This window comes from Thermobia domestica, chromosome 18, assembly GCF_964235325.1.
Source record: "Thermobia domestica chromosome 18, izTheDome1.hap1.1, whole genome shotgun sequence".
Lineage (NCBI taxonomy): Eukaryota > Metazoa > Arthropoda > Insecta > Zygentoma > Lepismatidae > Thermobia > Thermobia domestica.
The window spans coordinates 15,940,294-15,956,199 of record NC_137471.1 but is presented as its reverse complement, the minus strand read 5'-3'; the positions used below and the strand labels follow the sequence as shown (position 1 = coordinate 15,956,199).

Genomic DNA, 15,906 nt, shown 5'->3' with positions numbered 1-15,906 from the left:
CATTCCACCATTCCATTCATTTCTCATCATCACTGTTTCTTTTAGCCTAGCTGGCATACCCGTGGGACGTAAACCTCAAAGATTTCATTTCATTTCATTTTCGCTTTCCTGGGAGTATTCCATACTCCTGTCCACCCAGTACTCTGTCCCCGCTAAAGTTTGTATGCTGCTAACGCCAATGTGCTTAACATCCATTTCCTAATGATAATGATTAAATTACTTTGTTAGCATTTAGTTCAAAACGGATAGTACCTGAGAACCGTAAATTAGTTAAGAAAAAAAAAAGATAATAATATCAGGAACTTTTAATACGGTAATGTCCTCCTGTGAACGAACGGTACCTGACTCCTTTCTCTATAATCTTATGTTCAAACTCCCGTGGAGAAGTTAAATCGTGATTGTTACACATCGTACATTCGTTGAATCTGTGTGCTAATACTATAAAGGTTCTTATGGTTTCAAAATGTGTGTATAGCAAATATTAAAGTCATATGCTCCTTTTAAGACGCGGAAAGGGAAGAAAGGAAGACCTCTGAATAGAATTACTTCAATGAAAAAAAAAAAAAAAGTTTCGCACTGCACACATACACACACATAACGTACATTAGGCTCGTATATTCACACAAACTTAGTGGTTTAACGAAGTCCTTTTCCAGAGCGAAATGAAACTTAAAAAGGATGGTCTGTTATACTTTTAGAGACGTTCTCGTGAACACACAAGAACGGTACGTGAGCAGAAAGTAATGAAGAACATACGTGTTAATGAGAATAAAAGAAGTGAAATTGTTTTTGAAGAGCTCTTGGGACAACTCTGTTATTATGAACGACATGGTTTATTCATTGGCTCCATCTACAGTCGGCTTTAAAGATATAACGGCATTTTCTTGGTGAAGTAAAAGTATGGAAGCCTAAAGTTTCAGCTTGCCAAATTAGTCCCTGGTAGGGTTGCCAACCGGGGACTGTTCTGTACAGTATTATACCGGACAGTTCGGTTTTTGGCCTTCTTGTCCGGTGTCCGGTACGACTTCAAAACCGGACGTTAAATGTCCGGTAATTTTTCCTCTTACCACTCATATTCTCTGTTCTATTCAGATTACTTTTTAAAATCCTGTGGAAATTACATTTAAAGTCTGTGACAAACATCTTGGCATTTCAGCTAAACGAATAAAACTCAAGCTTTGGCGCGACGTTGCCAAATGGTAAAGCGGTGTGGCTATGGCTAAGCAGACAAACTACAGCGCGATCAGGTGACAGGGAATAGACGTGAATGTATACAAAATAAACGTGGCAATACCGCTGGCCTCTCATTTGCTAGCAGCATTTAAAGAGAACTTCTAGCGCCGCCTTCAAATGCCAAGATGTTTGTCACGCCGTTTAGTTGAGTCTGGATTCTAAAATGAATCGCATTTGACAATCGGCTGATCACGGCTATTCCGCAACGAATTTTTTGTTTCGTCGCAGTGATGTTATCGTTTGCAAGATGGCAGTGATGCCAATTTGGCCTATTTTTGGCTAAATCTAGCATATTTGGAGAGACATTTAGCCATACAAATAAACGAAATGGTTATAACCTTAAGTATGGTTTGTTTTTCTTGAACTCATTGGAAATACATGAAAAAAATAAAATAAAAGTAAACTTGACAGATAGGCTTACTGTCAAAACTAACAGGTAAAATTCAAACATTTATTTCTCTAACAACATAAAATGTCAGTGAACAAAGAGAATGACTCTAACCTAGTCAATGTAATTCTTTCTTGGAAAGATGGGGGGGAAAAAATCTAATGAACGAAGTTTAGCATTGGTTCCTTGAAGACTGTTGATTCTAGTGTAAGAAATTCAAATATTTCTTTCTCAAAGAAAGTCAAAGGTTAGGAAAAAAGAATGCAAATTTCTGTTTTTCTCGAAAAATTGATAGAATTACTAAGCGAAACTCAACTTCTTTTCCTTGGAAAACATGAAAAGATAATAAACTCAATTCAAATATTTATTTTGCATGGGGATCCTTGGTTCGATCCCAGCTCGCGCCAAGTGAACTTTGTAGGTGGGCAAACACCGTGTTCGTAGGTTTTCTCGGGGTTCTTCCGTTTCCTCTCACTTTTCTTCATTCCACCATTTTCTTAATTTCTCATCATCATCGTCTCTTTTACCGTAGCCAGCATAAACGTGAGACGTAAAACTTAAAAGATTTCACTTTCTTTTATTTTCAAATATTTATTTGTTTTTTAAATAAATGTCGTAAGATATTGAAGGAGATTAAAACATTTTCCTTCATGAAACATTTCAAAAGATAACGTACAAAATTGAGGCATTTCTTTGGAGAAATTTCAAAAGAAAGTGAAGAAAATTACGATGTTTTTCTTGACTAGAAACTACTGAACAAAATTTTAAAATTACTTTCTTGAAAATTTTCAAAAGTTAGTGAACGTAATTTTAGTATATTCATTTATTCATATTTCTGGCAGCCTATAACTCCGAAAAAGGAAGCATTTGTGCAACCAGGTTGGTATATACTTTTTGTCTTATCTTGGTGTCAGGAATCACTTCTGAAACGTCGTCGGTGTTGTTTTGAAACACCCTATATATATAGGATGGAAGGTAACTCCATCGAATAACTTTCGGAGATGACTCCTTATATGAAATGGAAGAAAAAAGTTGTAATAAACACGTGTCGAAAAACGTCTGCTTTCAGAGTTATGAACCGCCGAATATTCAAAATATCACATTTCAAAACGCCCTGTCTTAGAAACTATAGGGCCTATCTCAAGCAGTTTAAGGAATTATACAGAAACTAGTATGCCCTCTGTCTAAATATCCATGTTTCAGAATTCACTGGTACCAGCGAAACGAGTGCACCATTACTACTTAAAGGACTATCCCTCTACCTCAACTACCTTTTTACAGTTCGTGTAGCCAATAACGGCGGATAGAAAAGGAGGGCGAACTCTGAAAGGAGACGTGTTTCGACCAATGTTTATTAGAACTTTTTCTTTCATTTCATATAAGGACACATCTTCCAAAGTTTCTCGGTGGAGTTACCTTATAGATAGATAGATAGATATAGATATATATTCTCGAAAGATGTAAAAAATTAGTAAACAAAGTTAAGAAATTCTTCCCTGAAAAGCGTCAAAAGATAACGAACGAAATCAAAATATATCTTTCTTTAATAATGTCAAAAAACTAGTGAATGAAATTAAGACACGCTTTTTCTTTAGAGGAAAAAAAGACAGACAGACAGAGAGAGAGAGAGAGAGAGAGAGAGAGAGAGAGAAGACACTACTTCAAATTGAAGCTTACATCATTTGCATGATCCATATAAGAAACGAAACTCTTACTGAAATTGCTTGTTGTCATTTCTGGGTATATGTGGCATATAACACACAAGAAAGAAAGAAAATAAAAAAAACTGGCACAGCACATGTTTGGAAGAAAAAAGTGTGGGAAAAAATGTTCTTTAAAACTACATGATTAATCATGTCACATATGACATGTACTTCTTGTAATGGTTCCGGATCTTCAAGAGGATGCATACATATATATGTATAGTGACATAACTATATTCTTTTAAAGGATAAAAACACACACTTCAATTATTCAAATTTTTGACATGCTTTATATATAATAATAACATATTGTCTGTCTAAAATGAATATAAATATAGAATTTATGAATGATAACTAACGGTTGTGTGATGATGTGTGGGGTGCAATTGATAGTATTGTTCAAATAAATTGGGTGCTCTGTATTTTTCGGTACACGTGTACTGATTTTATTATTTCTGGCATTATAGCACATAGATTGGAATATGTATGATCACACGGTTTTAATTGTGTAATCAGTGGTCAAATAAGCTGTTCGTCATCAGTGGCGGATCTAACCCTGGGTCGGAGGGATTGGGCCCCCCAGTCTTTTGATTGACAAAAACAATTGAAGCTATTATTTATACAGGGAGTTTCAAAACAACACCGAGAACGTTTGGGAGGTGATTCCTGACACCAAGATAAGACCCACCTGGGTGCACAAATGCTTCCTTTCGGAGTTATAGGCTTCCGAAAACATGAAAAAAAAAAATGAACTTTAAAGGTCCATAGCTCGAAAACTATGGGAGCTACCATAGTCGGGTCAAGACTTCACTTAGGAACTAGTATGTGCCCTATCCAAATATCCAAGAACACAGAATCCTGCGGTGCTTCCGCAACAATTTTTATAGAGATAATTGGTGAGTACTTCAAATTATATGCCCATAGCCAAACTCCCTCTATAAAAATTGTTGCGTAAGTACCTTAGGATTCTGAAACATGTATTTTTCGATAGCGCATTGGGTCTATTAGTTCCTAAGTGAAGTCTAGACCCGACTACGATAGGTCCCATAGAATTGAAGCTATGGACCTTTAAAGTTGATTTAATCATGTTTTTCAACCGCCTATAACTCCGAAAGGAAGCATTTGTGCACCCAGGTTGGTCTATACTTTTTTGTCTTATCTTGGTGCCAGGAATCACCTCCCAAACGTTGTCGGTGTTGTTTTGAAACACCCTATATATTTTTGAAAGTTTGTGGTAAACTGGTGATATACCTATCATAGTCTGGGATCTGGCTGCCCCCTCAGGTTTTAGCTTCTAAATCCGCCACTGTTCCTATTGTCATTATTTCAGCCCTTTTTTTTTTTAGTTTAGCGTCTTACGATTAAGCTCTTCAGGCTAAGAGAGACGAATGATTATGACTAATTGGTGTAATGCTGATGTGGGAGGAAATAGCAAATGTAGTGTTGCCCAAAACACTGAAATATCTAGTTTCGAACATGAGACAAGAGTACATTTTCAAATACGAGATGGGACAAAACGAAACGAGAAATTTCACAAGTCTTATGGGTAATGGTAGTTCATCCAATCTTGGATATCAAACATTATTTTGGTGTTAAATGATTCACAGTACAAAAAATATATCTGATTGTACGAAGACTCTTAATAGCATTTGTCAAGGTTCAAAGATAAACAAGTCATTACATAATATGCTATAATAATAAATATTGTCTAAATGTTGTTCTATTACCAGGGCCGGCCTTAGGCAATTTGCCTCCCCATGTAATGCATCATTTGCCGCCCCCTTTTTCCAGAAAGAACAAATCTTAAAAGTCACGATTTTAAGTATGCTTAACCATCATAAACAACGAAAGGGAGGGAAAGTGCACTTGCACTCAGAAAGGCTAAACACCACAAATGTAATCTGATTGTGTCTGTCTTTTTTTTCTTGAAATAATAATCTATTAAGTTAAGCAAATACACCTGCAGAAGAAAGACTGTAATCCTTTTTTATAGAATTCAATATCGAGCTTCAATCTCAATATATCAGTTTGCAATCCCAGTAGGGATGCGCACGAGACAAGATTTATGGCTGTCTCGACTCGAAAATGTGCTGTAAAAGTGATGTCTCGACTCGAAAAATATATATTTTTCTATTGGAAGAGCCATGTCTCGACTCGAATTTTGTCAGGAAAATCCTGTCTCGACTCGTCTCGTGCGCATCCCTAAATCCCAGTGCAACTAGGTCTTTTATCTTTATTTCTTGATTTTTCCTTCTACATCTGTTAAAAGAAAAATAAACTTGTTTCCACCTTCAGTGATAAGGAATTTGTTTGTGACAAAGGCAAGACTAGTTTTCATATCAAAACTCTGATAACTAACTAAATGGAACAGGTGTTCGCTACTGTTCGAGAATTGAGTTCTTGTATTTGATAACAATCAAGCAATTCATTCTGGGATTTGTTTGACCATTTGCTCTAGCATTGTCCATATGATCTTAAACTAATGAAACTTAAACGTGATTTATGAATGTAGTATTCAAATGGGTCAGCTTAGTAAATTTAACTACCATCATCATGAAGTTTGCTTTCAACAAGAAATAATATAGTTATGACAGATTTTCCCGCCCCTCAAAATTTGTCGCCCCGTGCAAATGCACGTATTACACATATAGGGCCTATTATAGAGCTAGCCCTGTATATTACCTGCTTCATAGACCTCTCCTAGCACTGAAGGGTTATGATCACTTTTAGATTAAACTAAAAAGGAAAAAAACTTAGGGTACAAATTTTGAAGAAAATTTTAAAAAAGAAGACGAGTTTCTTTTCAGTCGAGATTTTTACATAATTTATGAGAAGAGGCTTGAAAACATTATGTCTCGTTTAATGGGTTGTATAAGTAAGTATTATTTTATCCTTTATTTATTCCTTGATCTTTCATCTATTATTAATAATATTTACCGTCGGTTTAATGGCAAAAGAAATGAAAGTTTTTTCATTTTAATATTCAATTACATAATTCACATATAAATAAAATGCGTTATAAATAATTGAATATTCCTATTTACATCATTACTGTTTATTTTCAGAATTAATTACTCAAACTTTAACATGTCGATAACGGAGAGATACATAAACAAGAAATAGTATTTAATAATAATAATAATAATAATAATAATAATAATAATAATAATAATAATAATAATAATAATAATAATAATAATAATAATAATAATAATAATACAGGTGATTATTTTGTGCTGAATATAAGAAATTTTTGTATGCTAGATTTTCATATATTTTGGTGGAAGGGTTTTTGAAGAAAAATATGTCTTTATCACGTTCATCTATAGGAGAAATGAAATCTTGTAGTTTAACGTCCCACAATTATGTCCTTTAGGTTAAGGGAGACGGATGTATTAAGAGTCCTTATCACTGCGAAATTAAAATACCGCTAATTTTACAATAATTATGTGATATCTTCAAATAGATAAAAGATAATCGAAAAGTGGATCAAGACCTCCCTAGACGATGTTATTATGCATGAGATACCATTATCACGAGTCACCTAGTAGCTTTCCGTATGCAGTTATTTAGAAACGCGAAAATAAATGCCGATTTTCTAAATGGCTGGAAAATGAAAGCAGATAAATGAGTCTTGATAACGGTATCTCACGCAAAATAACATCGTCTAGGGAGGTCTTGTTCCACTTTTCGATTATCTTTTATCTATTTGAAGATATCACATAATTACTGTAAAATTAGCGGTATTTTAATTTCGCAGTGATGAGGCCTCTTAAGACAAGTGAATGATGATTAAAGAGTTGGTGGAAAGAGAATGTGTGGGAGGAAAGGGGAAAATCTCGAGAAAACTCACGGAAACGATGCTGTCTACCATAAACTTACTTGGCCAATCAGGATCGAACAAGGAAATCCACGCACTAGAGGTACTTAAGCGCTCCACCACTGTGCTAAAGTGATCCCTATATCTCTCAATATGAACTTATTTCTATCGTGATATGAAAATGGTACTATCGCTAAAATATTTCGTGTTGGAAGTAGGGATGACCACAAAGTTCCGGTTCCGGCGAAACCGGTTCTGAAACCGGTTCCGGACCTGGATCCGAAAACCCGGTTCCAGAACCGGATCTTAGGAACCGGTTCCAAACCAGGGCCCGAAAAACCGGTTCTAGACCTGGATCCGAAAAAAACGGTTCCGGAACCGGATCTTCTAGAACCGGATCCGTTCAGACCCGAAAACCGGTTTCACCAGGAACCGGTTCTGGCCATCTCTAGTTGGAAGCAGTACAATCATCGTCAATGAAGTTAATATTTGTTTGTACCTTCTCAATAGTTAGAAACTTCTTTTCAATTAGCAGCTAACATGCCTACACTATGAGTTTTCTGTTTCATATATTTTAGTTTAAATTTTAATTCCAATTTTACTCATGACTTGCTACTATTTCTTTCTAGTATTCTTGATAGATTGCTGGGGCCGCGATGGCTCAGTGGTAGAGCATTCACCTCTGGTGCATGGAATCCTTGGTTCGATCCGAGCCTCGCGCCAAATGAACTTTGTGGTGGACAAACACCATTTACCTGGGTTTTATCTGGTTTCTTCCGTTTCTTCATTCCACCATTTCCTTCATTACTCATCATCATCGTCACCTTTAGCGTAGCCGGCATAAGCGTGAGACGTAAAACTGAAAGCTTTCATTTCATTTCATTTTTAATAGGTTATTTCTTGTACAAATTTGGATATGACGAATAGGTGATTTGTACGTGCTCGATAACTGTGTCCCGCCTTAGGTTTACTAAAAGCTGGCAACACTAATTTATGGAGATGTATTCTACGCTGTAAATAAATAAACAAAATAACTTTTAAGGCAGTTATTTCTGGAGACAAAAAAATAAAACTATTTCCTAAAAAAAGGTGCTAGAAAATGTACTTAACGTATCTCAAGAGTACTTGATTTTGATGCAGTATCACGACAGAACATATTTAAAGCATTCTTTCACCCTAGGTTATCCATAAGGCAAAACGAGACAGAATTTTCGTCTCTAGACACTATACGAGACAGAACCTTCTACGATAGAAAAAGATTATTACATTTTCTGAAACGAGATCTTACTTTCACCGATACTTTTGCGAGACGATACAACGCGAACTTTAATCTTGAAGTCAACTCTACGATTAAAGACAGATAAAACAAAGTAATAATAATAAAAACTTTTATGGGCTGTTTTTAGTCATTATCATGATGTAATGTTATTGATGATGATTACAGAGCGGAGTTTAAGGTGCATCAACTTTTCTAAAAATGTAGTTGTTATAACAACCAAAGTTCAAAATATGATTTTCTGGGAACAAAACGAACTGAAATGAAAGCACTTTGTTACACCTTTTTCGTTAATGTTGCACCTTTTTTGCTAGATTCATAAAATTTCTCTTTTTCTTACTTCTTTTAGTCTTCAGCACCTTTATTCTCCCTTTTCCCTCTTTTTTTGAAAAATTTGGACAGAACAGTATGTTTTATTTTCAATCTAGTTTACAAATAACATTCCATAAATTTAGACGCAATCTTGACGGATTTTCTAGGGATAAATTTGCACTGAATTTGCGAAACAATCCGGACATAAAAACCTTTGCAACATCAACTGAACTTCCTGTCCATGCGCTTACAAGAGATGTACCACTCGTTTCCGTTGATGTCGAGCGAAATTGAGCTCCAAGCGACAGAAACTAAAATTTGAAAATATAGAAATGTTGTGTATAATTAAGTATAACCAATTTCTGAAGACCCAAACGTATGTGACGGTTTCTCAAGCCACAATATTGCTAAATTAAAGTTCTCTTTTTTTAAATACCAAGTTGGTTTTAACCATAATTTTATTACAAGAATGTTGAATGTTGTACAAGTTTGGGATTAAATAAAACAAATTTGCAATGTATGTCCAATGTTTAAAGCCAAGACTTTAACAATATTTGTTAGTGTAATGAAAAAAGACGGTTCGTGTAACTGTATACTATAGCACTTAATAAATATATCCTATTAACACCTTTTTTGCATCTTTTTGAATGATTTTTCAGCCCCTTTTATTTCCTTTTTCCTACCACATTTTTGCACCTTAAAATCCGGTCTTTAGTGATGATACAGAGTGCGAACGTGAGAGAAAGCAAGGATAGGAGTGGGAAAAGAAATCTTTCAGTTTTACGTCCCACGATTATTTCAGCTAGGTTAAAGGAGGCGGTGATGATGAGAAGTAAATGAAATGGTGGAATGAAGAAAGTGGGCGGAAACGAAACAACCCCGAGAAAACCCACACACACGGTACTTGTCCACCACAAAGCTCACCTGGCGCGAGCTGGGGTAGAAGTAAGGACCCCATGCACGAGAGATGAACGCTCTACCGCTGAGCTACCGTGACCCAAAGAATGGGGAAAGAAAAGCATATTTTGTGGATTTTTAATTAAATAATTCAGAAAATACTTATAAAATTCTTCATGTGGAATATTGTACGTAAGGCAGAAACACGGACCTTACGTAAACATCATAGAGAAGAGTAGAAACTTTTGAAATGTGGGTGTGGAGAAGAAAAAAATGAAATGAAATCTTTGAGTTTTACATCCCACGGTTATGCCGGTTAGGCTAAAGGAGACGGTGATGATGAGTGATGAATGAAAGGGTGGAATGAAGAAAGTGGGAGGAAACGGGAGAACCCAGGGAAAACCCATGCACATGGTGTTTGTCTACCACAATGTTCACTTGGCGGGAGCTGGGATCGAACCCGGGACCCCAAGCACCAGAGGTGAACGCTCTACCACTGAGCCACCGCAGACCCTCGGGTGTGGAGAAGAATAGAGAAAATTAGCTAGGTTTAGTGAAAAACGAATGAGAGAGTTCTTGATTGATTGATTGATTTTGAGTTTTACGCCCCGTTCAGCAGCGAGGCTATATGAGACGTGGACCTACTGATTAATGTGGAATCCGAACGACATGAGCTCCCACCGGGAATCGAACCCGGGTCTCCCACGCCAAAGGCGCGTACGCTAACCGCTTAGCCACGGAGGAGCTCTAAAGAGAGTTCTAGAAATGGCGAGAGAGAAAATAACAATTTTAGGTGTAATTTTCAAACGAGGAAGAGAAATTGGTTGAGACATTGGCTGAAAAGGAACTGTATCATTAGACACGTGCTAGATACTATGGTGGCAGGAAAAAGAGGGAGGAGAAGAAGAAGGCTACAATTGATGGACAGTATCAAAACAGGAGTATCATACGTAAAGACAAAGTGGTTAGCTGAATACTGTGAATCATGAAAGCCTCTCAGTTGCGGCAAATGATCTATCAATAACCTGTGATGATGATGATGATGATGATGATGATGATAAAAGGACAGTATTTTATAAAAAATTTACAGAATTATAATGCATACTCTGATACAACTTGAAACTTTCTGATAAAGCCGAGTAATGTATCAAGCATAAGACGTATCAGCTCCTTGGTTCGAATACTGTCTTATCACTCAATGGAATGAGAATTCTTCTTGTGTTCACACGATTTTTTAAAAACATTATTGAAACAGTTAAAAAGAATTTTAAGAGAAATGTCGTAATTTTGCTCAGTTATACTTCCAAAATATTATTCATTATAACGATCAGTGAATTCCAGATATCAGACATTATTCAATTCTACATATTTAGAGTGAATGACTTCAGAACTTAATTAAAAACACAGTACTCCCAACAAGTAAACTTTAAAAAAAAATGTTAGTTGCGATTTAATGTTCCTTTCAGGGATCAGGCTGATGGAGACACGGGGGCCTGCCTACAATTTAACGTAAGATCCAAACCACAAGAAATCGAACTCACAGATTTCTAGTGCTTATATTCTAAACAGGTAAACACAGTGGCAGATCCAAGGGGAGGCTATAGGGAATATAGCCCCCCTTGACGCTCAGTTATACACTGGATAAAATGGGCTTCGATCCTGCTTTACACTGCATGAAACGGTAAATTATGGTTTAGCCCCTCCCTTGATTATATCCTTGATCCGCCTCTGGGTAACCAGATGTTGTTCCTGTTAAGAAATATTTGTTAAATTTACCCGTAAGTATAAATTATCTTTTTTGTGTGGTACACGTTATCAAGCGTTACAGAGAGTAGAGTATTTTCTTGTTCCGTAAACTTACTAGTCGTTTGAGTAAAAATAAAATCATAATAGTTCTATACAATAATTCAATGAAATGCATGTTTTTTCCTTTTAGTATTACAGTGAAACCTCTCTTAAGAGGCTTCATCCCGGCGAAATTAAAATACCGCTAATTTTACAGTAATTATGTGATATCTTCAAATAGATAAAAATATAATCGAAATGTGGAACAAGAGCGCCCTAGACAATGTTATTTTGCACGAGAAACCGTTATCACGACTCACTTATCTGCTTTCGATTTCGAGCCATTTTGAAAATCGGCATTTATTTTCGCGTTTCTAAACAGCTGAAAACGGAAAGCCACTAGGTGACTTGTGATAACGGTACCTCATGCAAAATAATATTGTCTAGGGCGCTCTTGTTCCACATTTCGATTATATTTTATCTATTTGAAGATATCACATAATTACTGTAAAAATTTGCGGCATTTTAATTTCGACGGGATGAAACCTCTTAACTGATAACTTTCAATAGTGGACGTCTCCACAATAAGAACAAACTTTTTAGCCCCGGCAAAAAACTACACGAGAGAATCTTCCCTTTTACAGACACCTCTCATTTACGGACAAACAATCATGTCCTGTCCGTGCCCGTTATTCAGAGGTTTCACTGTACTATAAAACCATTTAATGCACAACCGAATATTTGTTAACGAAAGAGTGTTTCCAACACACAGAAACATTTGATGACTGATAAATAATAATGGTGAATAGAGATAGGAGTTGCAAAAATGTCATGAACAGTGTTTCTTCCAGAGCTGTTTTTGGGGGGAGCGCTGAGAGTGTCTTCCCAGAGTAGACCAAAATTATACGTTTATAATATAATAATAAATAAAATAGTATCAGCAGTGCCCCCTCGAAATATTAAGTGTGCCCCATCCACGGAACATTATTTCTGAAAGACACACTGGTCATGAATAGGGTCGGAACGAGAGGCTGGTAGTCAGGGGCATAAGGGTTATGACGGACGCGAAACAGGTAATTCCAATTAGAATATAATTTCATGGGATACATATAGACCGTTAAATGTATAATTCAAGAAAAAAAAGTGCATATTTTACAACCAATGAGGAAAGAAGGCAGAGAATGGTCATGGAGGAACGTTTTGGTTGGTACAATTCTAGTTTAGCGTTTTGGTTTCGATTGCAGTTTAGCGTTCCTTTTCAACATCAAGATTATACGACACGGGGTTTTGCGGTTGAATGTTGTATGCAAAGCAGTAGTCGTATTTGCATCCAGGGATCATAGTGGCTCAATAGTTGAACGCTTATCTCTGGTGTGTAGGACTTTGGTTCGATCTCCGGCCAAGTGAGTTTGTGATGGATCGTGTTCGTGGGTTTTCTCGGGGTATTCACGTTTCCTCCCACTTTCTCATTCCACCAATTCTTCCACCATCATACACTTGCTTTAGTAATCGTCCCCCTTAAAAGGGCATAACGTAGGGCATTAAACTGAAATATTTCATTTCATTTTCTCGTACTTGTATCCAACGGAGGTGGTCTAGCACTGGGAATTGACCCGATACTACTACCTACGTTAGCCATTCGGCCACAAAGAGGCTACTATGTATGTTTTGACAAGTAGATAGTATGGCGCCAAATTTGTTTGTTACCAGGGCACCATTTTGTCTCATCACAACCCAGAGTATAAGGTTGCGTACGAGGTGAGACAGAACTCTCTTGACTTTGGCGTATGAGACCCAGGTTCGATTCCCGGCGGAAGCCCATGTGGTTCTGATTCCATGTTAATCAGTAGGTTGTCTCATATAGCTTCGCTGCTGAAAGGGACGTTAAACCAAAAAAAAAAAATCAATCAGAATTTTCTTGACGAGATTCGATACTTTGATTAGAATTTTGCGTCCCTTTCAGCAGCGAGGTCATGAGATGTGGACCTATAGCTTAATGTGGAATGCGAACCACATAGGCTCCAACTGGAAAACGAGCCCGGGTTTCCCGCACCCAAGACGATTGCTCTAACTATATAGCCATAAGAGAACTTTTGACGAAATTCGAGTTGAGTTGAGTTGATTTTGAGTTTAACATCCTGTTTAGCAGCGAGGCTCTTTGAGACGGAATCTACTGATTAACGTAGAGTCCGAACCACATGTGCTCCCGCCGGGAATCGAACCCAGGTCTTCCGAGCCAAAGGCGCGTACGCTAACCGCTTAGCCACGAAGGAGCTCTTGACGAGATTCGAGATGAGACTTCTTCCAATAGAAACAGTTACATTTTTGTTTTTCGAAAGGAGATGTTATGTTCACGACACATTTTCGAGTCGTGAAAGTCTCAACCCTTGTACGCACCCTTAACAGCGAGTGAATTAATGGGCCCCTTCTAAATAGTTTTTAAAAAATCACTGCAAATGAATTAGCTTATGTGCGTTGATACATTTTTGGCTGAGTCCAAAAATGTTCCCTGTTTCTCTGGATACGCACACAAGTTCCTGTTCCGATTAAAATTGTCGTCGAAAATTAAATTAAACGGAATAGTTAAATTTAGCATCACACGATTGATACCTGAACACTAAAATAGAGGAATATTTAACGAAAAAGACGTTAGAATGAAGAGATTACAATAAACATTGAGAAAATCTAGTTTCGAACCATGAACTCTTCGCACCAGAGTCGTCCTCGCCGGTATAGTGGTCAATGCATTTGTCTTTGGTGCTTTAAGTTCAGGCCCGCAACCAAAGGGGAACTAGAGGGGCCTGACCCCCTAAACTTTTCGTGGCCCCTCCAAACCTCTATATAAAATGCTATTATTAATACAAGAACAATTTATAGGAGAATTTTTAATGACTTGGCCCCCTAACATATTCATGTCCCCTCCCAAACTTTTGAGGCTGGTTGCGGGCCTGTTAAAGTCCCACGTTCGGTTTCTGGTGCAAGAGTACTAACCCCACTATTATGGCTCAGATTTCACGTTAAACTCTAGGTCTTGTCCTATATAGACTATATAAACTGTAGGTTTTATGTCACACAACAGGAAATCGTTGTATAGCCTACTACTGAGAATTTGCTCTAACACCACACTTGGTAGGCCCTGCATCGGTAAATGGTCGGGGTTGGGAATTTCAAGAATAAAGTTGAAAGTATACTTGGCCCAACGACATAGCTTAAATACATTGGCGAACGAACAATTTGCCATAATTTATTCAACAGTTTCGACCTTGCAGTCCAAATCCGAATTCTACTTCTTTCGTAGATGAAAAGTTGCCAATAGGGATCGTTGGTAAATGATCGGCAAAGCGATGGATTATACAACGTAGGACCAATGTTGGCTAGCCTACTATTCCCCAGTTATGGGCACATAGTCTATGCTTTCAGGGAGTAAATTTTCTCCAGAATTTAAAAGAATTCAACATCATAGTCATAGTTATTGATTCAAACCGTACTGAAATATGGTAACATTCTTAGTACAGCACTGCAAAGGTGTAACCCGTAGACATAAGCGGAGAGGGCATAGGGGGCATTGCCTCCCCAACTTTTTGACAAAAAATAAAAATGCTACCTATAAGATCCTTCAATTTTCATTTGTATTTACCGTGCCCTCCCCCCCAGGAGACAATTCCTACATCCGTCCATGCCTGTAGATAAGTTGCGAGAATATCCTTTCCGAGTATCAAACACAATTTCACAGGGAAAGAAACTAAGATTTTTTTTTCTATCCTGTTCGGAAAGAACTTCACTCATCTTTCAAAGTCTTGAAGTTAGCTTCTGTCTTTTTTCTAAAATTTTATTTTAAAGAACAGAAAGAACATATTGTGTCCATTCAATGCAGAGCTACAGTGTTAAATTTATTTACAACCTGATAATTTATCTAAACAAAGCAATAAAACTTTGTGTTTTTGTACTTACTAAGAGTATTAAGTGTACACCAGTATTCCTCATAGTTCTTGTTCTCCGGTGTATTTGTATGTATGTATTGTTTTTGTATATAGTAATTATGAACGCACACGATGCTTGTCAAAAGACTTCACACTCACAAGAAACAAAAAAACCGCACTAAAACCACGTGGGTATATGTTTTTTCAACTGACGGAGCCTCGTTTAAACGCGTGTGGCATGTGCTCGCCAGTGCGACGAACTGTGGCAAAAGCTCTTCTTCTCTTCTTTGACGATTTCCTGCCAAAGACGCTGTTTCTGTCTCTCATTGGTCTGCCATCGCCTCATTTCCTCCCTAAACATCTAACAATGTCTCCTTCAACCTCCCCTCTTGGCGCGCTTGTCTTCTCTTCTTCATACTGAAGATGATACTTTTCTGGTTCGGGAAACTTTCTCTCCAAACTTCTGTCATTGTCATTTATGTTGTGTGTGAATGATCTGCTCTCAAGTTTCGTCAAATAGGAAGAGATTTTTCTTTCTTTTTAATGAGGACAAGTATTTCGGCAAAAGTCAA

At 37.1% G+C, this 15,906-nt stretch overlaps 1 protein-coding gene across 1 annotated transcript in view; it reads right to left on the bottom strand.

Moving 5' to 3' along the window:
* LOC145674857 (uncharacterized) overlaps positions 1-15,579 on the bottom strand; it is a 210,995-nt gene extending 195,416 nt beyond the window's left edge. Inside the window, exon 1 of the mRNA XM_081745092.1 lies at positions 15,366-15,579. Within this exon, the coding sequence (XP_081601218.1) occupies positions 15,366-15,398 (33 nt within the window). The 5' untranslated portion in view covers positions 15,399-15,579. The remainder of the gene's footprint in view (positions 1-15,365) is intronic.
* Positions 15,580-15,906: the final 327 nt, after the last annotated feature.